Source organism: Micromesistius poutassou (genome assembly GCF_964030765.1).
Source record: "Micromesistius poutassou genome assembly, chromosome: 16".
In the NCBI taxonomy this organism is placed as follows: Eukaryota; Metazoa; Chordata; class Actinopteri; order Gadiformes; family Gadidae; genus Micromesistius; species Micromesistius poutassou.
The window spans coordinates 14,697,562-14,724,070 of record NC_140286.1 but is presented as its reverse complement, the minus strand read 5'-3'; the positions used below and the strand labels follow the sequence as shown (position 1 = coordinate 14,724,070).

At 45.0% G+C, this 26,509-nt stretch overlaps 3 protein-coding genes across 3 annotated transcripts; 1 reads left to right on the top strand and 2 right to left on the bottom strand.

Moving 5' to 3' along the window:
- Nucleotides 1-3,120: 3,120 nt before the first annotated feature.
- On the bottom strand, nt 3,121-9,630 carry nsun4 (NOP2/Sun RNA methyltransferase 4). The gene is made up of 8 exons (XM_084480720.1): nt 9,505-9,630; nt 8,920-9,142; nt 8,446-8,620; nt 8,045-8,199; nt 7,545-7,705; nt 6,823-6,947; nt 6,018-6,147; nt 3,121-4,821 (listed from the first exon to the last, which is right to left on the bottom strand). The coding sequence occupies exons 1-8, from the start codon at nt 9,601-9,603 to the stop codon at nt 4,678-4,680; spliced, it is 1,212 nt and encodes a 403-aa protein (XP_084336846.1). The 5' UTR covers nt 9,604-9,630; the 3' UTR covers nt 3,121-4,677.
- Nucleotides 9,631-9,649: 19 nt separating this feature from the next.
- Nucleotides 9,650-11,316, top strand: LOC311360618 (cytochrome b-c1 complex subunit 6, mitochondrial-like). Its single transcript, XM_084480719.1, has 4 exons — nt 9,650-9,815; nt 10,273-10,323; nt 10,461-10,622; nt 11,047-11,316. The coding sequence occupies exons 1-4, from the start codon at nt 9,768-9,770 to the stop codon at nt 11,077-11,079; spliced, it is 294 nt and encodes a 97-aa protein (XP_084336845.1). The 5' UTR covers nt 9,650-9,767; the 3' UTR covers nt 11,080-11,316.
- A 1,398-nt stretch (nt 11,317-12,714) lies between these two features.
- Nucleotides 12,715-23,507, bottom strand: pif1 (PIF1 5'-to-3' DNA helicase homolog). Its single transcript, XM_084480932.1, has 13 exons — nt 23,450-23,507; nt 22,630-23,257; nt 22,374-22,500; nt 21,910-22,035; nt 21,540-21,693; nt 19,247-19,361; nt 18,559-18,665; nt 18,166-18,305; nt 17,132-17,238; nt 15,857-15,944; nt 15,386-15,531; nt 13,086-13,277; nt 12,715-12,804 (listed from the first exon to the last, which is right to left on the bottom strand). Exons 2-13 carry the CDS (start codon nt 23,179-23,181, stop codon nt 12,751-12,753), a joined length of 1,908 nt encoding a protein of 635 aa, XP_084337058.1. The 5' UTR covers nt 23,182-23,257; nt 23,450-23,507; the 3' UTR covers nt 12,715-12,750.
- Between the last annotated feature and the right edge of the window lie 3,002 nt (nt 23,508-26,509).

Genomic DNA, 26,509 nt, shown 5'->3' with positions numbered 1-26,509 from the left:
GGGGGTCTTCAGGTCTCTCTCTCTCTCTCTCTCTCTCTCTCTCTCTCTCTCTCTCTCTCTCTCTCTCTCATTGGACTGGCCTTGAAAACACAGCCTCTTCTGTGTGTGTAAATAAGCGATGCTCCTGAGGTGCCCCCCCGAAGGCGACCCCCCCCCCCCACCTCCCAACACTGTGTTATTGATGAGCACTTCCTGTGCGGCAGGTGGAGGGGGATAATGATCTGGCGAGATTAGCAGTGTTAAGGCACGTGTAACACTTCACCCTAACCTTGTTGTGTTTCATTACACTCCATGCCTGCGTGGGAGCCGGAGTGTTTGTGTGTGTGTGTGTGTGTGTGTGTGTGTGTGTGTGTGTGTGTGTGTGTGTGTGTGTGTCCTCCGCCAAGGGCATCCTTGTAGCTGTGCTGATTGGATGCTGCTGTGGATATGCAGCAGCACCGGGTGTCCTTGTTATCCGGGGTAACCATCTATATAGGTACATGGCACAACTCCCTCCCCAGGGGCTCGGCAGCCCGGCACAATGCTTGTTTTCCTGTCGCTCTGAACACTCTGGCTCTCTCTCTCTTTTTTCCCCCCGATTTATTTTATTCATTATTTTGCCCCCTCCCGATCCCAGCTGAGACATGTTTGATACACAAGCGCGGACGTGTTGCCACACTAACACTCTTTTAGCATTTCACTGGCCACTGCTGTCCGTCTGCCTATCCCTCCCTCCCTCCCTCCCTCCCTCCCTCGCTCCCTTCAACCTTTATCTCACTCACTCATACACCACGTCCCGGGGCTGAACAGGGTGCGTTAGATTGTAGCACTGGGGGTCAAGTATGTTGGGCCCTGGAAGCTGAATCCAAATGTTTCCATCTCACACACTCGGGGGTTACACGTTTAACACTCCCCTTTAATGCCACTTATCTGTCTGCAGACTCGTGTCATCATCTATTTCCCCTTAAGGGCATGGTTGTGGTGACGTATGTGTGCGTGTGTGTGCGTGTGTGTGTGTGTGTGTGTGAGTGTGTGTGTGTGTGTACATAAGTGTATTGGGATGCTAAAGATCCAAAATGTTGATTTGTGGATACCCTCTCATACCCTCTCCCTCTCACCCTCTCGGCCCCAGACTAACAAAAAAAAAAATATATATAAATATTTCCGAAGAAAAAGGGTGCATCCATACAGAGTTCATCATATTAACTCAGGTTCTCTCAATCCAACATTTGAAGGACAGCCCAATACTTGCACGTTGCATGCGCACATGCAACGTGGCGCATGCACGATCCTCTGGTCTAAAGCAAGCCCCATACAGAAACCACAGTGAGCGTACCGTTCAATCAATGCAGGGCTTCTTCCCCAGCCCCCGCTCCACTGAGGCTTTAACCCTGGCGGGAGGAGCAGGGCCGGTGCTGGAGACCTGGGCCCATTGAGGAGGTGACAGGCTCTGCCAGAATATGATCCTAATCCTATTTCCAGCATTCTTTTAGCCTGCTGCCAGGGACGTTTTTGCCGCATATTCTCGGAGCTGTCAGGCCCAGGACAATCCGCCCCCCCACACCCCCCCCCCCCCCCCCCACCCCTCCCTCATACCACATTGCCCGGATACACATCAAAGTGTGCCTGGAAACCACCACGAGGAACACAGAGGGGGGGGGTCACAGTAAAGTACAAACTCTCACAGCCACTAAGTAGACATAAAGGTTTGTCCCGTGGTTGAGGGGATAGTCACACTAAGTGCTATTGTGAGGAGAAAACAGTCTGGCCCCATCCAAACCTAACAGACCGTCTTAACTGCTTTTCACCCAGTCCTGTGGTTTGCTTTGGTTTAGTCCCAAAACTTTTCAAAATCCCTTAAATTTAAACAGAATTTATTTCTTGAAGCTGGGACAATGCAGAGGTTATGGAGAAATGGGTCGAAGAGTGTAAAAAAAAAAAAAAAAAGTTAAAAAGCAGAAGAAGAAGAGAGGAGGCAGAGAAAGGAGAGGTGACGTGGGGGAGACAACAGGTGGCTGAAGTGTGCTGATCCCCGGGGCTGCTCTCCTGTTAGTTCCACTCCACCGTCCATTCTCCATCCCCTCCTTTATTCTTAAAACACTCCCCAGTGGCGTCCGGACCCTCCTTGGGGTAATCTTCTTATCCAGGAGGAACGCCCCCCCCCCACCCCCCCCCCCCCCGTCTCTCCGTAATCCAGCTGCAGCCGTCCACCGCTGCATCCACACCCCGAGCCCTGCTCCACCCTTCCGACACGCTTTCATCAATTCACCGCCTTCAAAGGGGGGGGGGGGGGGGGGGTTTGAGATGGACCTGATTTCATTTGGAAGAAAACCATTTGTTCATTCAGAGAACTCGTACTGCCGACACCACAACACACACGTTATTTAACAACCTAAGAACAGAGGACTGGTTCCCTTGAGAAAGCTCTGATAATGCCTGTAGTCCGATCGACGTGTAGGAGAGATTATTTGTATTGCTCGGGATTCTGGATGAGTTGATGTTCTGAATGATTAGCGTCTTTCCAGCAGTTTGCAACTTCTGGTCCTTCAATGTATGATTCACTGGGTCTACACATGCATATGGACTTCACCCACGTCCCTGGTTCCCATGCTTGGAGGAAGCTGGCCTGACTAGATAAATGCTCCTTAGAGATCCACCTCTGCAACCACAGAAGGACAGAAGTTGTTTCTGGAAAGAAATCCTGTTTCATACAAAAAGTTGACTTCTTGTCTTGCTGTATAACCGCTTGGCAGGTTGTGTGTGGACTCAGTGACGAGGAGCAGGAGGCATCCCAGTGCCGTGGCCCAGTGTTTCCAGCATGGTATCAGGACAAAGACCCCCCAGGGATGGGATCCTCCCTTGCACGGCCGACCAGAGGTGTGCCGTGTGAGCCCCCACCCCTAGCAGGCCATCTTCTCCACCCCCACCCCCCTCTGATGCCTTCATCCACGATGCCCGCACAACCAACACTTACAAATGATCACCTCAACTGTATTCGATCTTAAAGCAATTTGAACTGTTAAATAGTGTAGTGTGTAATTAGGTTCAGTGATTACTTGACATGTATAACACAACAACAATAAGAGTGGAAAAAATATGTATATTTATGTTTTAGCATCTAGAGAAAAACAAGTTAAAAAAAAGTCCCAATGATTTAGTAAACAGAAAAACGCTTTATTGACAAAGCACATTGGGCCGCGCAAGATAGTTAGTATTAAACCCATCATCTTTTAATACACAGCATATATCTCCCAGACACCGAGATACAAACACACAGCGCATCATTGGCTAATTCAATAATAAAGCAGCCAGCCAGACAGAGCGTGTTTGGAGAGGCAGCGTGGAGAATAACTCAGCCCTAATAGTCCGCCATCTCCCGACTGTTAAAACATGTAAATTTATGGGCGCGCCCATAGGAAACACATATTTACAAAAGGTTTAGGTAATCACAAGATGCGCGCATAGGCATTCGGGAACCCGCGAGACGGAAGCACTCAATACACAGAGAAAATATAGAGTTTTTATGTGTCATTAATTCCTTCCGCAGTCGCCGTTACATCCCCCTTTTACGGCCGTAATACAGTAATCACTCACAATCGCACAGAAAATCATCTGCAGTCATCTGTGGAATAAAAAGGACGGAGCGAAGCGCCACCACCCCCCATTTTAGCGCCTCTCGTCCCCGGCTCTTTAATGTTCATCTGGGAGCCAGCCAGCCAGGGGCCCCCAGTGCTCCCCGGGCCCCAGCTCTGGCTCTACAGAGCCGCTTAATGACAGTGGGACACCGATGACACTTGGGTGGGGCCCCCCCGACTCGTTAGGCGCGCACACGCGCACACACACACACACACACACACACACACACACACACACACACACACACACACACACACACACACACACACACACACACACCTATTTCACGCTACATTGCCTGGCCAGCCCAACATGAAGGGGGTCATCGATGAGCGGAAGTGAACACAAGAGGTACCACTGCTCTCTCTCTCTCACTCCGTCTCTCTTTTCTCGCATTTTTGTTATGAAGAGTAAAATTCGTTTCACCTTTAAGTGATAAGATATTCACTATGATAATGATAAAAAGGTCTAGAAGCTTCAACCACGGGAAGGCAGCGCAAATGCTATTACCAGTATCATTACCTCCGTTTTCATTACACGCCGTGTTGCAGCGTAGAGCGTTGTGGGTGAAAGTTATCAAACCTGGTGAATTACATGTAGGTATTTTTTTCAAAAGGGGCATGGTTGAATGACAAAAAGTTGCCATCAAAATCGAGGTTTTCTTCTTTACCAATCAACTGCAGAAAGCAATAGTGCCTTTACCTATGCACCATTGGCGACCTCTAGTGGACATAGAGGATTCTTCATTTTTATAATTTAATTCAAAGCAGGATGTAAACGTGCTTCATGTTCGTCTTTAATAGGGGACAATACTGTACATTTGCCAATGTGTCTGGATTCTACTTTAAACTGGATATTTGGTTTTCACAAGTTGTTATTGCTGACCTACAGGACTCCATTATGAAACAATGGCTGACCAATGGTCCGTCTGCAACATAACAACAAGAGCCTTTGAGGTGAGCGGAGTGAGGCCTTCACGTGGGCCATAGCAACCGTCAGAGAGCCAACGGGCGCCGTCCTCACGCACGTGTCCTTTAAGGTGCACGGTTACCCCCGTGGGCCTCAGCACAGCCTCCTCAGCCGGCACATGTAGAGGGGTCCAAAGTTTGCGGTGAGGTGGGGGACGACCATCTCCCCCAGCAGGAGGTCCGGGGCGAAGTGGAAGGTTCCGGCGAAGGCGTGCACCAGAGGCCGCAGAGAGACGACCTGCTCGAAGAACAGGAACTAAATTAGAATTGATGATGAATTTGCGCTGAACATACATGGTTGGAGTTTATAGTTTCACCACTAATGCAAATACAATGGGATGTTTATTAAATATGAGCAAATGTTTTTATATATATATATATATATATATATATATATATATAGGGTACCTTTCATGTACCCAAGGGACCCAAGTCATCTTTGAACACAGAATGTGTTCAAAGAACAGAATGTGTTCACACAATGGCAGATCAGACCATTGGTAGTTCGTCCTTATTAGTTACCTCCAGTGTTCCACTTATAATCTGAGCTTAGTGGGGGTCTCAAAAATGTTAGGGGCAGAGTTAAACAGCCGAGAGAGAGAGAGAGAGAGAGAGAGAGAGAGAGAGAGAGAGAGAGAGAGAGAGAGAGAGAGAGAGAGAGAGAGAGAGAGAGAGAGAGAGAGAGAGAGAGAGAGAGAGAGAGAGAGAGAGAGACTTCACTGCTCTTGACTACGTGTTCCGACTCCAACACACACACACACACACACACAAATTAGAAAACTGCTTATTTTGTTCACACAACCAGAGAGCTTTCAAAAAAGTAAACGCAATCATCTTACCGTTACAAAGACAGCGTAGACCAAGGTCACGTACAAAAAAATCTAAAATGATATATGTCTTGCTCGAGTACCGACTAGTAAAATCTGCGCGCCTATCGGGTACTTAGGGTACTTAAGGTACTTGGGGTACTTGGCACTAATTGGCGGCTTGGCGTTGTGTGCAGCCATTATGTTGATTCACCAGAGAAAATAGTTGCCTTTTTTTAAAATACGTTTTTCTTGTACCTTTTTACCGGAACATTGTAATATTTTGGATTAAAACAAAGGATGTTCATCATGTATTAGAGCCCCCACAGATGGTTGATTTTACTGCCTTCATGGGAGCTCAGGCAGCCACTTATGGGAGCTGAGCTCCCATTGGCTCGTAACTCAAACCCTGGTGACCTCGCAGTGTAATAAATACAGATACTTTTATATTGATACATTTGATGAACCCGTGACATGTTTGTCTCATGTTGTATGAAATGTGTGTGTCATGTTGTATGTCAATGTGTTTCTGTCAATGTGTGTGTGGCATGTTGTCTGTCAATGTGTGCGTGCGCGTGTGCGTGTGCATGTGCGCGCGCGTACGTGTGCGTGCGTGCGTGTCACCCACCTGAAGGTGGATGCCCTCCTGGCGGGCCAGGTGGAGGGCCTGCTGGACGACGTACTGGTTCTGGAGCTGGGAGAGGCTGCAGGTGGAGTACACCACCTCCCCGCCTGGACGGGCCGCCTTGACCCCCGCCCTGAGAGGGAGAACGTCCCCATCACAGAGTCACGTTAGTTATTACCATGTCCGTATGCATGGACGCATTCCTGGCCTCTACAGGCTCCTTCACACATGTCTCTTCATTCTCTTCATTCAACTGTATGTCAAATTGGATTAAAAAGAAAATATCTATACACACATAATTATTATTTTTATATTCATAAACCGAAATTTTCAAGGAATATTCATTTAAAAAAATCCAAACTATTCCAATAAGCTCAGAGCAGGGCCTGTTCCCCAGACCCCAGCCTGATGTGCTGCAGTGGTTAGGGTTAAGCCGTTTCTCAATTCACGTTCTCGTGCGTTCTCGTGTACTTGCGTTCTCGGTAAACGTCATCAGTGGTGGCCCAAGCACTGTTCCAATTCCAAGTACGCGAGAACGCGAGTACTGTCGTAAAACCCGTGTGTGTTCTCGATGCATTCTCGATGAGGCCGTTCTACCGAGGATGCATCGGAGGTGACTCGTGTGGACTTGGGACCGTTAAATATCCCAGAATGCAGCATCGAGTCCGCTGCTGTTCCAATTGCAGGTGCGTACTCGCGTTCTCGGGAGTCTGTACTTGAAAGTCCGGACTTGCCAAGTACGTACTTCCAAGTCCGCGAGAACGTAGTCCGCGTACTTGGTATTGAGAAACGGCTTTAGTCTTCTTACAGCAGAAGGTCCGTCTGCAGCTGGGGAAGCCTCTTCCTCTCGCCCGTCCTCATCTTACTGAAGATGTTGTTGTCCTCCTCTGTGGCTGAATGTCTGTCTGTGGTGCAGGGCACGTCCACCAGCACCTGGAGGAGGAGACAGAGGACGATGACGACAACATAGATAATACTTCACTAACCGCCAGGAATTAAATCATGGTGTCAAAGCTGATGTTGAGTGAGATAACCAGCAGAGCCTAATGTATATATATATATATTTTTTAAGATTTTGTTTTGAAGGTTTGATCCGCTTTATTGTAGAGTCAATAAGACATGAAGGTATGGGAGATAGAGGGGAAGACATGCAGCAAAGGACCATGGGCAGGAATCGAACTCCGGTCGCTGCGGTGAGGACTGAGTCTTAAAGGTCCCATGACGTGCCACCAGGTGTGAGTGTGATTAGCCGTTACAAGCCATTTTGGAAATCATCCCCTCATGACATCACAAGTGGGCGTGTCCACCTAGATGTGTGCTGGACAGACGAGCAACGTTTGCTACGGTCCACTGGGCTGAGCTGGTAGACTGATCTAGCCAGCGCACATCTAGGTGGACACGCCAAATTGTGATGTCATAAGGGGAAGGTTTCCAAAACGGCTTGTAACGGTGAACCAATGGGCCCCCCCCCCCCCCGCCTAATGTCAAACAACAACAATGGAAACCAATCCACTGACCCTCGTTGCTTACCCGGTCGTAGGTGTTCCTCTCGAACTCGGACCACTGTGTGCCGTCGAAGGAGGTGACCCGCAGCCGGTCGGTGGACAGGAGGTGCTTGGGAACAAAGCTGTGCAGGACGCTCTTCAGACGGGACGTCCGGGCCACGGAGGAGTCGTTGACGCTGAGGAACCCTTTGGGAAAAGAACACACACACACACACACACACACACACACACATATACACACACGCAGAGACACCCAACGCACAAACACACACAGAGTAGGTGAAAGTATTATAATTATTTGCCTATTTTTCAGATTTCAGATTTCAGATTGTATTGATTAACAGTGAATTCAGATACATGTTATTAAGTTCAGGGGGTTCGGAATCTCGCTCTCGGTGGACTGCAGACATTGGGGATCAAACCCAGTCCCAGTCCCAAGTACTCAACCCCCCCTCAACCAGACTACCCTATCCTGCCCCCAGATGAAGCCCAAATCAAGCGATGAATGAGACCTAGAAAACGTACTTATGGCCTCAGTCTGGAGCAGGGCCAGGGTCTTCCCTCCAGGGGCGGCGCAGAGGTCCAGCACGCTGTGGCCCTCCTGGACGTCCAGCGCCAGGCAGGGCAGGACGGAGGCCGCGTCCATCAGGTAGTATCCCAGCAGCCGGCTCTGATCTGGTCTGAGCCGTACCAAAGGACACATTGCTTATATTCACTTCAAATTAAAAGTTCTCCTTCTCACGTACTTCCCAGATATATACTGTATGTATGTGAATGAAAGGCGGAAAGGAACAATTAAATGCCATTAGATGCATTTCGATAATGAAAGATAAAGGAACAATCACGTTAACATCACAGGTGAAGCGGACAACTTAAGACGGCATAAGGATCGATAAACTTGATGTGTCATCAGTTTAAAAAGTCACCTGGCCGATTTGAATCTTGTGATGTCAGCTCTTGGGAAAACAAAACACCTGATGTTGGAGCTGAGCCTGAGGGGGATATCGTCTTGATTGCCGCCGTGAGACCTCTTGAGGTCAGAGCTCTCCGCTACGTCGTCAGGTCCTCCTCCTGTCTCAGGTCCGATGGATGACATGGGAGCTGTGAAAAAGACACATCATTAATTCATATGAGAAATAGTCTTCACTGCAATCTGTCATAGTATTCTAAAAAAGGAGGGATTTCATAGTTCTTGTGACGAGTACCATCAATGAGAAGGACGGTTGCATTAGAATAAGAGCACAACCTATACTGTGGCCATTCAGTTATTATTATTATTATTTAAAAAAGGTACATGACCAGTTTATAGTATATAATATATATATAGAGTAGTGGCATTTTAATGAAACATGAATTGAATAAAGAATCCACTGCAACGTTAATCTGCATGTCCATCTCACCCTCCAGTCGTGTGGGGCTAACAAAGTCCCAGCAGCCCTGGTCCTGAAGGTCAGCCGCGACGGCTTGGTGGTCGGAGAAGTTGTTGAGCAGAGCTCCGTACTTCCTCTCAGAGAGCAGACTGCAGCGCACCGAGGGCCACAGCGGGCCCAGCTGGAGGCCGTACGTGGCGTCAAAGTTCTGCAGGGCCATGTTGGTGGCGGGGTGCCTGGGCAGGGAGGTGGCCTGTTGAGAGGAATATTGACAGTTCCAGAGTTGTTCACAAAAGATGTCCAGGTAGCAGTTATTTTAACAGTCTATCAATGAGATTGTCCATAAAATGATGTGATATAGTGATTCTGTGATGGATATGTTTTGTAAAGACCTATTCCATTCCATGAACAAAACTTGAATTGGACAGGAGACTCATGTTTACCCAATAAGCTAAAGGTAAATACACCAGTCCTGCACCTATTGTACAGTCCATAATATATGAACAGAATATGTCCTTGTGGAGTTTGCTTTGATTCTGAGAATTAAACATTGCTGTAAGATAGCTGACGTCAATTAATTTTATTTTTGGAAAATACGTGCCGCAAAGAGCATACCCATTTCGTTTTCACTCGTGTTCGCCTGGGTGTCAGGGATCGCAAATCCCGAATTTTCCTGAGCAGAAATGCTGTGTTTATGAACGCCGGCGCTGACATTTTGAGGTCCGACGGCTACAAGAGTCCGGAACCAACTGCAGAGAACAAGAACAACGTTCCTATCCGGCCAAGCTTCTAGTCGTTTCCTGCGTGTGACCTAAAACGTCCTCCAAGTAAATCAATCCACTCCGGAGATTAATTTCGGCCAAATAGGAACTTTAATCATGGGTTTCGAAAACAAAATGATCGCGTACGACGACCCAGACGAGGAGGTAAACTTTTTGAATTCATAACCGTATATAACTTACGGAGTGTCATGAAAAGTAACCAGTGATCAAAGTTACAGAACATGCAAGCGCCATTATGATCGCCGTATGGGAATACACTCCTAATTTGATGTCTTACATTTGTTTAAACGTATACGACATCCATCCACAATGAATACTAATGTTTATGTTATGTTACCAAATGGTAAAACACATTCGTTTGTCAGTGCACCAGCATCGGGTTAATTATATCGGGGTCAACCAAGATGTCGTTGGAACATCTCGCGTGGTTTCCAGATTCTAATATTGTAAATTGTATACACACTTGTGTTTTGTATGATACTTTTTTAGAAATCAAATTTGTAAAAACTACTTTATACTCATCGGGATTCAAAGGTTGTAGAAGGACCAGACCAAGTCCTTCTAAATATATAACAGCCACTCAATCTTTTAATGTTGACAGGAGACACCAGAGGAGGAAGAGGAGGAGGAGGAAGAGGAGGAAGACCTGGTGGTATGTGTTTGTGCAGCAGCCATAACATATTATAGGGTCTTTCTGATGATGCTGCGCCACTTCGGAACAAGGCGGTGACAACTATGGCCGCTTTGAAATCGTACTCCTGTGTGTAGTGACTGACTGTTGCCTCACAGGACCCCTTGGACGCGCTACGGGAGAAGTGTGCACAGACGGAGCACTGCGCGCACTACAAGGAGCGTCTGGAGACATGCGACGCCAGGGTGGGCGCCAGGTCCAACACGACGGAGGAGTGCACAGAGGAGCTGTTTGACTTCCTCCACGCGCGGGACCATTGTGTACGTAAACGGAGCCTTTTCAGAGGGCGTCGGTTGTCGTACTGACAAATACAGAAGTGTTGCAAAGAATCACAACCATGAGTTGTGCTGCTTATGTACCATGACACGCGTAGAAGAAGAAGCTAAGCAAGATAAGTCTACGTGTGCCCTGGTTCATAAAACGAGTTGACCCATAGTTATGTGATGAGCAACACCTGTCGGTCCAATACGGAAGAGGATTAAGGCTACGTGTGTTTTCTTTGTTTTTTTGAGAGTTCTGACTTTAATTTCAAATTTTTGAGATTAAAGAAAAAAAATTCACACGTGGCCCTAATCCTCTTCCGTAGTCCAACGATGACGCCTCTAATTGGTATTGGTCATGTGAAACTGCAATACGGGTGAATGGGGATATTGTTTCTAAAATACCATTTTATCTCTATGACAGGTGGCGCACAAGCTCTTCCACAGCGTCAAGTGAACCATCTGCCTTGTCCGGTCTCCGTTGGTTATGTCCACTAATGTGGGGAAGCGGTTTGAAATGCTAGAGTTGTACAATATGTTTCAGGGAAATTGTTTAACGGTAGTTATTCTAGTGTTTTATTGTGAAAACATTTGAAAACAACTTTCGCGTGGGCTTTCCAAGACTTTTGGACTGACTCAAGTAACTGACTTTATATTCCAAGTCATAATAAAATAATTTTATGATCAACTATAATGCTGTTCCTTATTTTTCACGACCCAAGTTCCTGAAACCTTAAAGGGGGGATATGCCATCAGTTGTGAGTGTGATTAGCCTTTAAAAGCGTGTCCACCGAGATGTGTTGGATCAGCCTACCCAGTGGACTGGAGCAAACACAGGAAAAGGCAATCGCATAATATCAAACCCTTTAAGAATTATGTCTATACAACAGCAGACACATCTCATTCAGAGTATGCTTAAAACCAAGTTACCAACATGCAGTGTTGTGCATGAACTAGTTCATTGAACAAGTTCATTTTTCTATGAACTGAACGTAACAAAATTTCAACTAAAGAACTTGAACTAGTTCAGATTTTGTGACATTCTGAATTGATGCTTAGATCCAGATGACATGATTATTAAAGAGTTACTGCCTTAGTTGTGATGAATGAAACAGGTGTACAAATAATATCCACAACAATGATTCTAGTGATGGGCAGAGAGGAGATAAGAGATAAGATAAGCACAATAGTTTTTCAATTTCTAAAAAACTCAATGAACTGAACACAAACTAGTTCAAAACTGAATTGGTGAACTATGAACGTGAATTTCTTAATTCTTTTGTATGAACTGAACTTTGAACTAGTTCATGTGAAGTATGAACTTGCACAACACTGCCAACATGCTTAAAGGGGTGATATCATGCGGTTCGATTTTCCCTTTGCTTTAGACTTATGACGTATGTATACATGTTTTACGTCTGCCAAGCTAGAAAAATAAGTCAGAGCCAGAGGGAGTATTCGGCCCACCGAGAACACCCCTCAAGTTTGCGCCCATACTTTACTTCTGTAATAGAGTGACGTCAGAGTCGCGCATCCCGCTACGTTTACAACTTCTGAGGTGGGAATTTGCAGACGCACACGCAAAGCATTCGACCAATCACAGCAGACTGGGCTACTCAGGAGGGGGGCCTTAATGAGACATTAACAAAACAGACCATTTTAGAAAGAGGCTGAAACAAGTTTTGCAGAACTGAACAGTGAGAATAATAAGCGGTATTTCTAACATAAAGGCATGTAGCCCTATTCTAGTAGTACCCCCCCTCCCCCCAAATGCAATTATTAACCCTAAAAAAAAACATGTTATGGGATCTTTAAAAGGTTTTGCAAACTAGGGTTGCACCAGGTTTTTTTTGTTAATGCCACAGCTTAATATAAGAGTCATTTGACAACAGTTATTAAAATGACACTTTATTTCTGTAAAAACACAATTCTCCAAACAGTTATAAATAAAAATGAATATAAAAATAAATAAAATGTTGTGCTGCACTTTTGGGGAGGTAGGGGGAGGTATAGCTCCAATCTGTCCAGAGAGCACTCAGTTGTTACACTCGGGACATAACATGATTCATTACGTACAGGGCTGAAGTCTAAAGTAAACATGGTGCACAGGTGGGAGGCAGTCAAGAGACTACCGCAAGTGGTTATCCTTTTTGGGTCTGCCAACAAATTCATCCATGGAGGCCTAGAGAGAGGGAAAGAATAATCTGTACTTTTAGCCTCGATTTGAAATAGAAAAATACAGCGGACATTTCCATTGATTATTTCTTCAAAAAGAAAATGTAATTATATCTTCAAGATAATATCCAACATTATAACCTCAAGGCAAGACCATTTATCCCAAAACGACATACACAAAATCAGTTGTGAAATGTGAATGTAAACAAGACCGCAGAGGTATCCAGCTATTTTGGGGTGGTCAACACTAGAGGTTTGTAAGCTGAGCCGTTTTAAGACCACACCCACCTGCAGCAGCAGCCTCTCCTTCCTCAGCTGCTTATAGAAGAGGAGGACGTCCGGGTCAGCCCGGACCACCCGGGGGTCGAAGTCCATGACCCGGAGCCCCTCCAGGGTCTTGGCTCGGGAGAGGGCCACGTACGCCTGGCCGGACTCGAACACGCGAGCCAGGGAGATCTCTACACAGTCCAGCGTCATTCCCTGGTACAACATAAAAAAAATAAAATAAAAAAAAGCTTATGCTTGGGCTTCAACTTCAATGAAAGAATAATCTACTGGGGTCACCCAAGCGAAGGATTAGCTTCGTATGAGGTCCTGTTGTAAACTGAACAGAGACATCTTAACTGAAACTTTAAAACGTCAAATTGAAATCCCAAATGTTCTGCTATTTCAAACTTAAACAAAACAAGTCATATTTTGTAATGGATATTTCCATAAGCCATGTTCCCAAGTCCCTGAGACCCCCTAGTCATCTATAGCAACCATTTCACTGTTTGTGTCGCCCCTTGGTGATAACTGAGATGTTCTCAGTGGACCCAATTGGAAACTGAGTGTGATTAGCTGTCATAAGCCGTTTGGAAAATGTGCCGCTTCTGACATCACAGGTGGGCGTGTATGACGGATGGATGAGCAACATTTGCTACGGTCCACTGGGTAGGCTGGTAGGCTGATCTATCCAGCACACATCTAGGTGGACACGCCAACCTGTGATGTCAGAAGTGGCACATTTTCAAAACGGCTCGTAAGGGCTAATCACACTCACACCTGGTGGTGTAATATGTCCCCTTTAACACGGCAGTGTGCCCCCTGTTCGGGGCTGACTACAGCGCTTCAAACTCTTGTCGTGTTGTGTGGCCTCAGAGACTCCTTTTACCCTTTACTAGAATAAGTTTTTGTTACACTTTATTATTTTTTTTTTAATTTAAAAACTTTAAAAAATTTTAAAAATGCGTTGTCAATATACGAGTTTGAAGAATTTCCACAACGATTTCCAATTGGTCTAAAGTCAAACGGAACTCACTCACTGGGTGTACACTAAAAACGAGTTAGTTAGTTAGTGAGTGTATGTATGTATGTATGTATGTATGTATGTATGTATGTATGTATGTATGTATGTATGTATGTATGTATGTATGTATGTATGTATGTATGTATGTATGTATGTAATGTCTTTTTCCTCTACACTCACGATGCACGACACATACACGATGACGCGCTGAGTTGATGACGCAACACTCTCTCTTTAATTTCCAATTAAGTTTTATATTATAGTTTAGCATAACATCCGAGTGATCCGAGTAGACACATTCAATGTGTTTGGGTTGTTTCAGAAGGCGACACACACAATGATATCTGCGCCTTTAAACTGGTAGTCGCTAGTCAGTCCGCCACGACTGTTCGGCCAATAGTGCCAATTGAGAAAACGCCATTACTGCTCTGCATCTTGCTCGAAGACATACATCAAACCAGGGTGACATTTGTGCAATAGCCCATGAACTCAATTAAACAGATTCCCGTCACGTTCCAGAAAGTGACCTTAGGTCAATCCGATTCTGAACCAGAGAGCGGAACCGTGCCGGTAAGAAAGATATATTGTTCTACACAGGGTGGTGATTTCCGGTACGACACCACCTGAGGCAGAAGAGAGTTTGTGCGGGATGTCTGGCTAGTGGCAGTAAAAGTTAAGTTGGAGAGAGAAAACAAACAAAAAAAAATAAAAAACATACTGGACTCCGTAGATGCTTGCAAAATTATGAAAGAAATTAAGAAAAATAATTTTAGGACTGGCTCCCTGTGGAGATATAAAGCCCTCATTCTAAAAAAAAAAAAGGTAAAAAAAAAAAAAACACCTTATTTTCATGGGATTATACAGCGATTAAAACAATCAAATATTACATTTCTGCCAATTCCGTCCCGCTAGATGCAACAATAATTCTACACTGCATTTGAATGTGCATCTTTAATTAGACCCAGAGGACAGCAATTCATCTCATCACTCACGCACGTAATCTTTCCATTAAAATAATGAGTCATGGAAGGGGCAGTGAATGTTTCTATTTGTGATTGCAGAAGCCTTTTCAGGTTCCAAAGATTAATTATGAAAATGTCTGCAGTTTCCCCTAGAGTGCCCCTCACTCATTAATAGCCTTTAAATTTCTATGACACACACACACACACACTTTAATTACCCTCATCATCTCTGGATATGCAATTTAAATCTAAATGCATGTGGTGGAAGCCCATGTAGACAGAGGAGTCCCCCCCCCTAGTGTGCTATATCAGGAAGATCCACCGGGGAACCCACTCACCTGACTCTTGTGGATGGAGATTGCCCACGCCAGTTTGAGTGGCAGCTGCTGGCGGCTGACGTAGAGCCCGCCCCCAACCTTGAACATCCAGCGCTCGCGTTTCAGCACCTCTGTAGCGCCACACAGGAAACGCACGCGGGGCAGACCTGTGGTCAGGTTGGTAGAGTTAGTGCGGCATTGAGGGTTCATTTGATCCAAGTCTCACGTCAGTCGTGTCTGATAGGACTCATGTCTGGTGAGTCTCTCATTTCTTTAAATTAAGATTAATTTCATTAATTTTTAAAAGAATGACTTGACCCAAGTATAATTTAAGCAAGTTACCATTAACCAGACCCTGTCAACATGAAGGAGCAGGAGGCCGTAGCAACAACGCTATCCATCTCAACGACGTCATTTCCATTGCGTTATGTGGGGCACACGCATGGACAGTCATGCACAAATAAGGCTATGAATAAACACGTAAATAGTGACCTTGTTTGCCGGGTTCGAAGCCCAGCACCACTCCCCTCGCTCCGTTCACCAGACCCCGCTCCACCTCCAGGTTCCTGGTGAGCATGACCTTCAAACACAAAACACGGGCGTTAAACCTCTTCCTTCACATACCACCGAACAGTGTTCACAGGGGGGAGATTTACGTTGATAGAAATTGTGAGCTTTGTGGTGGTGTAAACGGTTCCATTTATGGTTTGTGGATTTGACTTATTTGACAGTACAATAACTTATGACCGTACCATTAAACCGACAAACCCAAAAAGTTGGAAGCAATTACAAACTTGCCAAAAAAAAAGAAAATAAAATAACTTGGTGGCTGCATAACGAGGTTCAGATACGTGACAAACCACACAGGATGTTCAGCGATTAGGCATCATTATAGAAATGTCAAAATGGCTCCTCGCAATTTTACATACGATTTCTACATCCCAATTTTCCCAAAGTGCCCTCCCCCATGCTGGCTGAAAGTGTTCTCTCTCTGCAGGTGAACTCTTTCACCACACCTTCTCTCAATGCACCAAATTGGTTTGAATAACTGAAGGTCATTTCTCACCATGACAACCGGTTACCTCATTGTCAATTTTTTCTCCCCCTCCATGACAATACATAATTTGGAAAACTACACTGGAGAGAAAGTATAGCGTCAAACAATTACAATTTCCCCTCGGACAGAATACACTGCTCAGGTCAGCTATGGCCATTTGAGTAGGAATCTAAAATGTTTACAACGCCAAAACAGAATATAAAGCCCACGACCATTCATTGGGTCAAACTTGCGATTCCATCAAGAACATTGGGAGGAACGTCATTGGGTTTTATAAATGGTAAATGGTCCTCATTTATAAAGCGCTTTTATCCAAAGCGCTTTACAGTGTTGACTGACATTCACCCATTCATGCACACATTCACACACCGACGGCGGAGTCAACCACGCAGGGAGACAGCCAGCTTGTCAGGAGCAATTAGGGTGAGGGGCGTCTTGCTCAGGGACACCACGACACTTCGCTAGGAGGAGCCGGGGATCGAACCAGCAACCTTGTGGTTACCAGCCTATCTGCTCTACCTCCTGAGCTAATGCCGCCCCCCATATACTGAAATACTTATGTATTATACTGAAATGGTTTCAATAGTATTATTTGGTGACCATAAAGGATGATCATGCTATTCACTGTATTTTAGGGTCACAAATGGGACTAGGGCTAGGATGAGACATAATTTAAAAAAAATTAAAAAGTATAATCAAAGTGTCCCTACCTGGGCGCCCACTTTGAGATGCAGCGCTCTTCTGACAGGGCTCTGGGCGTCGATGGTCTTCACCAGGGACGGGTCGCTGTCCAACGCCTCAAACACGTGCGCAGATCCTGAGGGATGGGGAGAGGACAACAATAGATTGGTGCTGTAGTACTTAATGGTCAACATGCAAAATGCATCAACAACATTAATGAAAGATCATAATGACAGTCTAGCCAAGAAAAAACGCATGTCTGTGACTCAAAAGAAAATAAGAACGAGGAAAAAAGTCACAAAGTACACCATGATTGCCACAGGTGTGGTGTACTAGTGGTGGTAATTACTGATTATGGTAATTATCTGGGTTAGCATCCTTTTAGGATGCAATACTTTTCTTTCTTCCTCCATTTCTTTTGCATCCTATTCGTTATAATGGTACTTTAAGTGGCGTCTTGAAGCTCTCTACAGAGTCTCTGGCCCCACTGATGGAAGCCCTGACATTTGCAGTATAATGAATGTCCCAAACATGCATTAAAATGACTGCCCTCATTAAGGACTGGTGTCAGTTAGTGTCGCGTTCTCCGTCACCCAGCATTGGTTGATCCACCGCTGAGGGAACGCTGGCTCTACCGCAGCACACTCTCTCATCACTTGTTTTTTTTTTGCTTTCATCACCATAGGTCCAGCAAAAGGGGAATGAAACTAAATCGACGAGATTACCACACAAAATGGCCCAAATTATTTAAAACACCGCAAACACTGAAACAGTACTGAAACAAGGTTGACCAGTCGGGCAGATGAATAAGACAAGAACAATAGGTGACAGACAGACAGAAGAGCACACAGCACGTACAATTAAAATCCTAAGAAAAAAGGCGAGAGGTGTCTCCGTTGTGCCGTTATTTGAAGGCTGCTGATATGACTCAGCCACTAAAAAGACTTTGGGGCAATTGTCATCAGTCTCTCACGACCAAAGGTACCTTGTTTCCGCATCATAATACGGCGGAAGTTGCAGCCAACTAAAAGTGGAAATAAATAAAAATGACAACAAGTGAAACCTGGTAACTGCTTGAGCTTGTTCTCGTTGGTGAGCTCCACATCATCCTTGTGCGTGCACAGCCTGGTTGCCAGGATACCGTCCCTCTCGATTTTGTTGTAGGCGCTCTCCATCAGCTTTGCGGTGATTTCTTCAGTGATCCTGAAAACCATTGATATAATAAATGGAGTAAATAAATAAATATATATCTATTGAATTATAAAAATTAAAAAAATCCCATCCTCTTGTTTTTTGTGAGCTTATTTTTACTTATGCCTCCAACTACATAAATGACCACTGTGTCATAAGAACCCCGATGACCATGGTATACTGCGCATTTGATGATAAAAATACGTCAACTGACTGATGACCACGTAGGCGTGTGTGACTAGGTAGACTTTAAGTGTGACCGTACCTGCCCACGCGCACCGCCTGCAGGAGGGAGATGAACGACTGGTCAGTCTGTCGCCGCACCTCCGTCAGCTCCATGTTCACCTGGATCACCTTCCTCCAGCTGCGGGCCTGCAGCCCAGGGGAGGGGGGGGGGGGGAGAGGTCAGGCAGAGCTCCCTCGGGAGACAGAATTCCCAGCAAACCAGCGACCAATTACAGTACAGAGGTCGGCAAGAAGACATGTGCAACTCTATCGATTTATCTAGTCGTTTAGCAGATGCTTCATCTAAAGCAGTTTACGGTAAGTATAGACAGGTCACTAGTGAGCCGCTAGGGGGAAGATGCACCAACAACATCCCAACAACTGATCAAGTTTTTTTTTTGCTTTTTTTGCTTTCCCTTGAGCATCATGCTCAAGGGAGCTGCATAGATTGGAGATTGAACCTACTACCTTATAGCTGGAACTCAATCAAGCCACAAAACCTTTTGGTAGAGAGGTGGAAATTACAACAGCGGTTGGGGAACTTGAGACAGGACCAAGATTGAAAAGATTTCCTCAGTGAGAATCTCGTTAAAATAGGTGCCGTAGATAATCTGCTCTCTGCCCCTCCCCTTCCTCAGGTGACTTTGGGCTGCAGCTCTGTGGCAGCTCTGTATGAGAAGCCCACCGGCAACCATCCAATACTTGAGTGCCTTACGGCATCATCTGACCTGGAAGCAGAAGACTGCCTTCTCCTTCCCCTTGGAGACAGGAGGCAGCTGGAGGAAGTCCCCACACATGATGAGCTGGATGCCTCCGAACGGCTCTGTGGAACGCCGCACCGACCTGCCGCCAGAGAGGTCACGCAAACGGTTGGTTTAAGACGGTAGGCATTCAAACTGTGGATCTGTGTCGTTAATGACTGCAGACATCCATCCACCGTTGCCTGGTGGTCGACACATACAACACAAACTTGTACAGGGTATCTGCAGGTTTCAGCAAGTCAAATTTAAGACTTTTTAAGTCCTTTTTAATACCACCTTTAATGAAATTGAAGACCTAAAGCACGCGATGGTGGGGGGGGATCCCGCTGTATTACAACCCAAGCATAGCATGTGTGTCACTCAATGAGACTCATTCAAGTTGACCTTTTGTCTGTTTATTGAACATAAAGTGCTACTCAGTGCTCTCTGGTTCAAAAGCTGTAAGTACAAGTGCAGTTTAACGGCATGTTTCCGACCGAGTATCTAGCAAGAAAGAAGCCTCTCTACGTGTCCTTCCCGAAAAGTCCCGCGAGAAAAATAAATAAATAAATAGTCCTGCCCCGAAAAATTTAAGACCTTGAGTTACAGTATTTAAGACCAGCATATGACATTTTTAACGAATTTAAGACTTTTTAAGGCCTTAAATTTAGAAACATGAATTTAAGACTTTTTAAGGATGCGCGGACACCCTGCTTGTAGTCTGTTCAATGAGAACTTGGACAGTATTTCTTTGAGACAAACATTTGTTTTGCTTGATCAATTAATGCCGTCACATATTCAGCAGCAGAAGCAGCAGAAAACCATCCTTTTGCGTGTATAATGCAGAACGAGCGAATAAGGATTAGGCTAACTGCAAATTTGAATAACCATCAAATTGAATAGGTACAGTCAGTGGAAGGTGCTTAGACCCTGGGTAGTTACATGGAGATGAGGACGCGTTTAGAGTAGGGAGACCATAATGCGTGTGAGTGAGGGGGAAATGGGGACGTTCATCTAGGAACGCATTAGCCAAGCACTATACACACAAACATGCACACAAGCAGACAAAGTCAATCCATTTCACCTAATTTGTGACGCCCAGCACTGGGTTGTTTTTTGGACAATCTTTCAGAAAAGTCTCTTTCAGTGTCCCCCATAGGGTTTATTAAGGCCTGGGATGCTTTCAGCTAGAGAAAAGGTTTTTTTATGCAGACCACACATCGTAAGAATTCTCCCCTTTAGAGACCCTTCGCAAAGGCTGGTTAAAACCAGCCAGAACCAGATTAAAGCCCTTCTTAAATACAAGGGGGAGGGGGGGGGGGGGGGGGAGAATAAGACATCTTCACCGGCAAGAGCACACAGGTGAGAAGTTTAAATCAACTCATGGAAATCAATACGGGCAAAAACTAAGTGCTTCAAACAGCCTCAAGAGATCCAGAATAAACATTAAAGCTTATTTAAAAGGTTTTATTTTAGTCCAACTCCTGTTCTCCCTTTCAAGGACAAAAAGCTGATCTTTGCCACCTTTTCACTACTCAACACCGACGTGACTATTCTGTGTTTGATAAAGAGACACATTTTGAAGTCATTTAGCCGTCACTTTTATCCAAGCCACTTAGAGTCAGGATGAGGCGAGTTCCTGGAGACGCACACAATCAAAATCTGAGAGTAAAATAAATAACTATTCAGATGCATGACAGAAGAGTTAGAGCCGCTCACTGGCTTCCACAAAAGAGTTCACATAGACCAGTGGTTCTCAACCTTTTTTCAGTGATGTACCCCCTGTGAAATATTTTTTCAGCCAAGTACCCCCTAAACCAGCGCAAAGCATTTTTGTTTTGGCCTCCTTTGCCACTTGTCCCTCCGTGTTTTCAAAAAGAATTGCTGCTACGCTTCAACCATGACTCCATCGTTGATCCAAGTGATTGCCAGGTGATGCCAGGTGGCATATGACAGGTTGGGTCTAACCATCCTGGTATGGGGGAGACTCTGGGTTTTAAGGATAATGATAAATTGAATAGCCTACTGAATATAAAATTCATTTTATGAACTTATACTTATATTTCCCTGAAATATTTATTAAATAATTATAAAAAAAAAAAAAGGAGTTTTGCATGGATGCTACTTTAAAAAAAAAAGTATATTTTAAAATCTCACGTACCCCCTGGAGTGCCTTCACGTACCCCCATTTGAGAACCACTGACCTAGACTATTACACCACTGACCTAGACTATACACTCGTATGTTGCGAGTCCTGGCGCTCAAAAAGAGTTGCATGTACCTGGCGATGGCCTCCAGCTTGTCAAACAGCGGCGCGTCCACCATGGAGACCTCGTCGATGATGAGGTGGCGGCACAGGGTCCAGTGCGGCAGCACGCCGGGCCGCTGGGCCAGCTCGATGCACTGCTCCAGGGGGGCGGCGCCCGAGCCGATCCCTGAAACACACACACACAGCCCGTCTCTTACTGCGCGCACACACACACACACACACACACACACACACACACACACACACACACACACACACACACACACACACACACACACACACACACACACACACACACACACACACACACACACACACACACACACACACACACACACACACACACACACACACACACACAGTCCAGTCAGGCGAAACTCACCGGCAAAGTTGTGCAGTGTTGTCCCTCCGATGTGGCACGCAGCCACCCCTGTGCTGGCGGTAGCGTAAGTGCTCTTTGGAGGCAGAGAGCCCACGATTCTCTTCAGGAGAAAAGACTTCCCTGTGCCTGGTAAGAATACAGCCGCAGATAGATGTTTTGATTGGAGGCGTGTGTGTGTGGCAGTATAATCTACTGGTTGTTTATCTACTCATAATATCGAGACGGTTCCAAAGACCATGAGAACTACACTATGACATCAAGTTCACAACTTGCAGTAAAAGCAATCTTTAATCACTGCTCCAAAAACACAACATTGGACGAATGTGCCGTACTCGGTGGTGATGATGAGCTGCTGTCAGATTCGTTTTTTGTTGGGGACCGTGTCCCATCCTAAGGTGGGCTGCTGGTGTTTGTTGTGGTAGTGTGCAAACAGCTTCGCACATGAGACACCTATCCATCCATACCTGCACTTCCGGTGAAAAATACATTCTTTCCAGACAGCACAGCGGTGAGGACAGCAGCCTGTTCTTTGTTCAGCTTACGAGCTGCCGGGAGAGAAAGCACCGGTCTCTTGCTGGGATTTCCCTTACTCTGAAACCACAATGCAATTGTCAGAATTATGAAAAAAATGCAAAAAAAAATGCAAGCAGATCGTGCAAAATTTCTAACAAACATCTAAATATTATAATACTATTGTTGAGTCTATTCCGGTTAACTTACTGGGCTGGAATCACAGTCACTTCTTGGCCTTTTGACCTGTTGTCCCTGTCCCCCAGTCCTCATCGTATTATTAGTCCGGTCTGCTAGGCCTTTGGGAGCAGCCTTGCTCCTCAGTTCGTTCGCCTTCTGCACATCCCTCTGCTGTAAAGGGCTGATCGTTTCAAAGCTGCGGGGCAGAGCAGCCTTCAGTTTATCCCGGTAGCTCAGGGGTTTGAGGGTCTGCCATGCTTGATGTTTGATACTGAGGGTCTTGAGGAAGACGTTCAGTTGGTCGGGGGGACAGTTGGAGATGAGAACCTGGATGTTTTCCGGTAGCAGTTTAACAGTGCATTTCCCCTCCTTGGCGAACTTGGTGAACATCTTGAACTCCTTCAGCACGTAGCTTTGAGGCACTTTACCATCTTCTATTCGAAGGATTATTTCCTGGAACTCGTTGCGTCCCAGGAGAACAGTGGCTTTCCTGATGACCTGGCGCTTGGTGGCCTGACCCGCGGCGTTCAGCATCTCCACCGCCGCGCAGCACTGCAGCTGATCCCCGGCGCCTCCGTCCATCGGGTCGGTGTGCTGCTGGCCCTCTTGAAGCAACACGTTTCAGGAACTCGTTTGAGTCACGCCACTGCTTTATCACCTATAGATGGTACAGTGCAAGAGCAGAGTGAACTGAACTGCACAAAAACACACAGCTGCGCTAGGATTGGTGCAATCTGCAATAGGACAAACAATGCGACGACTTCTCTGTATTAAACTAATACAATATTTGCCATGATTACATCTGCAAAAGACGGGAACGATGCGAGGATATTAAGTTATAAAGTTCTACCTTAATTAACGTCCTTGTTGCAGTCTTCTATCCTGATATTCCTTTGTAACTTCCGAAGTGTTTTCAAATTGAGGCTTCACGCAGAATGGACCAATGGCGAGTAGAGAGCGATTTACTTTAAACCAATGAGAGACGAGCCGTCCCGCCCATGCATCGAAGCTGACCTATCACGGAGAATGTATCGGACTACGTCATAGTTCCTTTAAACCGCATGGTCCTTTTAAAATCGCCAATGTTTTGTTTGAGTAAAGCAAATATTATAATATTAAAATATTATATTAAAATATTATATATTATATCGATAGGTCATACTCTTTAACTTTGAAACATCATTTATATAGGCAAGGCAAGGAAACTTTATTTATATAGCACTTTTCATACACAAGGCAGACTCAAAGTGCTTCACATATTGTCATACAATAAAATAACACAATAGATAAGTAAAAAAAAGTAAAATAGATAGAAAATAAAGGCAAAGTTAAAAAAAAAAAAAAGCATTTTAGAAAGTGCAATGCATTTAAGATCAACTGTCTCTGACCCGACTCGACATAGGTCTAAAGCAGGGTTTCTCAACGGGGGCGGCAGCGCCCCCTGGGGGGCGTTCGTAGAACCTAGGGGGGCGCTGGGAACGAACACGGGGGCGTCACAACTTCGCTTGTGTAGTGGTCATTATTTTGAACTTTTTAAACTTTCATGGTTTTCAAATATTTTCGGTGCAAAAAAAACTGAAATAAAAAGCCTATCTTCATATGGGTTTCTAACCCCTCTATCGTCTCATCTACTTTTTACTTAATGCTCAGTACCGTCATGATCGCCATAGTAACGCCGATAAACAAATCCACCTCATCGCAGCAGCGTGGTGCTTTCCGAAACTATTTTGCCCTCCCCTGACTTCCACTGGTTGGTTTGCGGGAAATGCAAAGCAAGCGGTGGATGGGGCATTACACTAAGCAACATGAATCTCATCCATATTACATAGTAAGGCAACACAAGACGTGAATAAAGCTAACTCAGCTTAGCATGCTAATTGTAAACAATAGAACGTGCGCATTACATGTAGACCACTGCAACGTCACTCATTACGTCTGCAAACCGATAAACACTTTCATAAGGTACGCACACCAACCGGCACATACTCATTTAACACTGATGTTACAGGCGCTTAACTTGTATAGTAACAAACTACTTTAATTACTATTTGGCCGAAAACTTGCTACTCTCCAACTCAGAACGAAGCGGATAAAGGCTGCACATGCGCAGCGTTGCTAGGCAACGTCACGTAAACAAAGGGAGTCTTTCGTGCACATATTGAACCCAAGTTCGCGGGTTAACAGTTCAATAACCAATAAAAATGTACACAAGCACTGTTACGTATTAAACTTCAATAGCTGAATAATAAAACCTTTTAATAAAACTCTGAATACACATTTTCTTGTCCAGAAGAAACCAAAACGGCACAGAAGTTTTTTATTCAAGCAATGTAGCAGGAGTTGGAGTGGAGTTGGTAATGGATATAGCCTAACCACGGGTGTCGCAATTAAAAAACAAAACAAAATTAACAATAATAATGGAGGGGGGGGGGGGGGGGCGCCAGAGGATCAGGGTAAGGTATGGGGGGCGTTTGCTCAAAAAAGGTTGAGAAACACTGGTCTAAAGGAACTTGGTCCTTTCTCTGGGACTCCATCCCAGATTCTGCTCTAACCCAGTCTCTGGTAAAAATAGAAAATAAAGGCAAAGTTAGTAATACAATAAAAAATAGATAGAAAATAAAGGCAAATAGATTTAGTCTTCTGTCTTGGTTTAAAAGCTGTCAAGAGTTGGGGCAAGTCTTAAATCCTCAGGGAGTTTATTCCAGCTATTTGTTGCATAGTAACTAAATCCTGCTTCCCCATGTTTCGTGATGACTCTGGGGATAATTAACAGATTGGTCTCAGAAGATCTTAGTGGCCTAGAAGGCTTATGTAGTGAAGCATATCAATTAAATATTTTGGCCCTAAACCATGTAGGGATTTATAGGTTAGCAACATGATTTTAAAATAAATTCTCTGACATACAGGGAGCCAAATAACGATTTAAGAATTGGTGTAATATGTTCAATTTTTTTTGGTCTTTGTTAGAACTCTAGCAGCCGCATTTTGAACAAGCCGTAGTTGCCTTTTAGTTTTTTTTGGGAGACCTGTAAGGAGACCATTGCAGTAATCAAGCTTGCTAGTGATAAAGGCCTACAAGTTTTTGTAAGTCTTTGGTAGACATGAGCCCTCTAAGTCTTGCTACGTTTTTAAGGTGATAATATGCAGATTTTGTAACTGATTTGATGTGACTGTCGAAATGTAAATCTGAATCCACGATAACCCCTAGATTTCTGGCTTTGATTGAGGTTTTCAGGGACAGAGAGTGAAGGTGTTGGGTTACTTTAAGCCTTTCGGTTTTAGCACCAAATACAATTATCTCGGTTTTGTCCTCATTTAGTTGAAGGAAATTTCGGCACATCCAGTCTTTGACTTGCTCAATGCACTGGCACAACAGATCTATGGGCTGATAGTCATTTGGTGATAGCGATATAAATATAAATATAAATGTAACTATGCTCCTCATGGATGTTTGTATGGATTATTTGCATCAGTATTTAAAATTGTTAAATGTAAAGTGGTAAAATGTGGAATATAACAAACCCGATTAGCGTTAATTTATTAATTTCACACATGCTGGCATGATGACGCATACGCGCTCAGCCGCGTGTGTATCATGACGTTGAGCTGTTGCGTTCCCGCAGGCATGAGGTCACGTCCATGAGGGTGTGTTGAAGGTGGCCACGTTTGTGCTGAGAGCCGTGTTGTGTGTAAACGCCACCCTCTGATGCTCATGTTGACTCTCCATTATTGCCTTCTGGCGATGCATGGCGGACATGCCGGTTTGGAAGCATGTGGGCACTTGTTAAACATACTTAACTGTACTCCAGCCCGATTGTGAGCTACCTCATATTGTGTGTCTCCTCCCTACTGGAGACAAGATGGCGCATACTGTACTAGACTATTTGTGCTAAGGGGCGATTTCATACAA

Bases quoted from the DNA above. Each gene is read 5' to 3' on its own strand.
- pif1 (XM_084480932.1), bottom strand. From the start codon at position 23,181: ATGGACGGAGGCGCCGGGGATCAGCTGCAGTGCTGCGCGGCGGTGGAG. The intron at 19,362-21,539 runs GTACATGCAACT...CTCTGGCGGCAG, and splicing joins AAGCTGGAGGCCATCGCCAG to GTCGGTGCGGCGTTCCACAG. The intron at 18,666-19,246 runs GTCAGATGATGC...CCTGGGCTGCAG, and splicing joins AGGCAGTCTTCTGCTTCCAG to GCCCGCAGCTGGAGGAAGGT.
- LOC311360618 (XM_084480719.1), top strand. From the start codon at position 9,768: ATGGGTTTCGAAAACAAAATGATCGCGTACGACGACCCAGACGAGGAG. The intron at 9,816-10,272 runs GTAAACTTTTTG...TAATGTTGACAG, and splicing joins ACGACGACCCAGACGAGGAG to GAGACACCAGAGGAGGAAGA. The intron at 10,623-11,046 runs GTACGTAAACGG...TCTCTATGACAG, and splicing joins TCCACGCGCGGGACCATTGT to GTGGCGCACAAGCTCTTCCA.
- nsun4 (XM_084480720.1), bottom strand. From the start codon at position 9,603: ATGTCAGCGCCGGCGTTCATAAACACAGCATTTCTGCTCAGGAAAATT. The intron at 8,200-8,445 runs GTGACTTTTTAA...GGTACGGCTCAG, and splicing joins ACAAGATTCAAATCGGCCAG to ACCAGATCAGAGCCGGCTGC. The intron at 6,148-6,822 runs GTAAGAAGACTA...TCTCCCTCTCAG, and splicing joins CTGCAGACGGACCTTCTGCT to GGCGGGGGTCAAGGCGGCCC.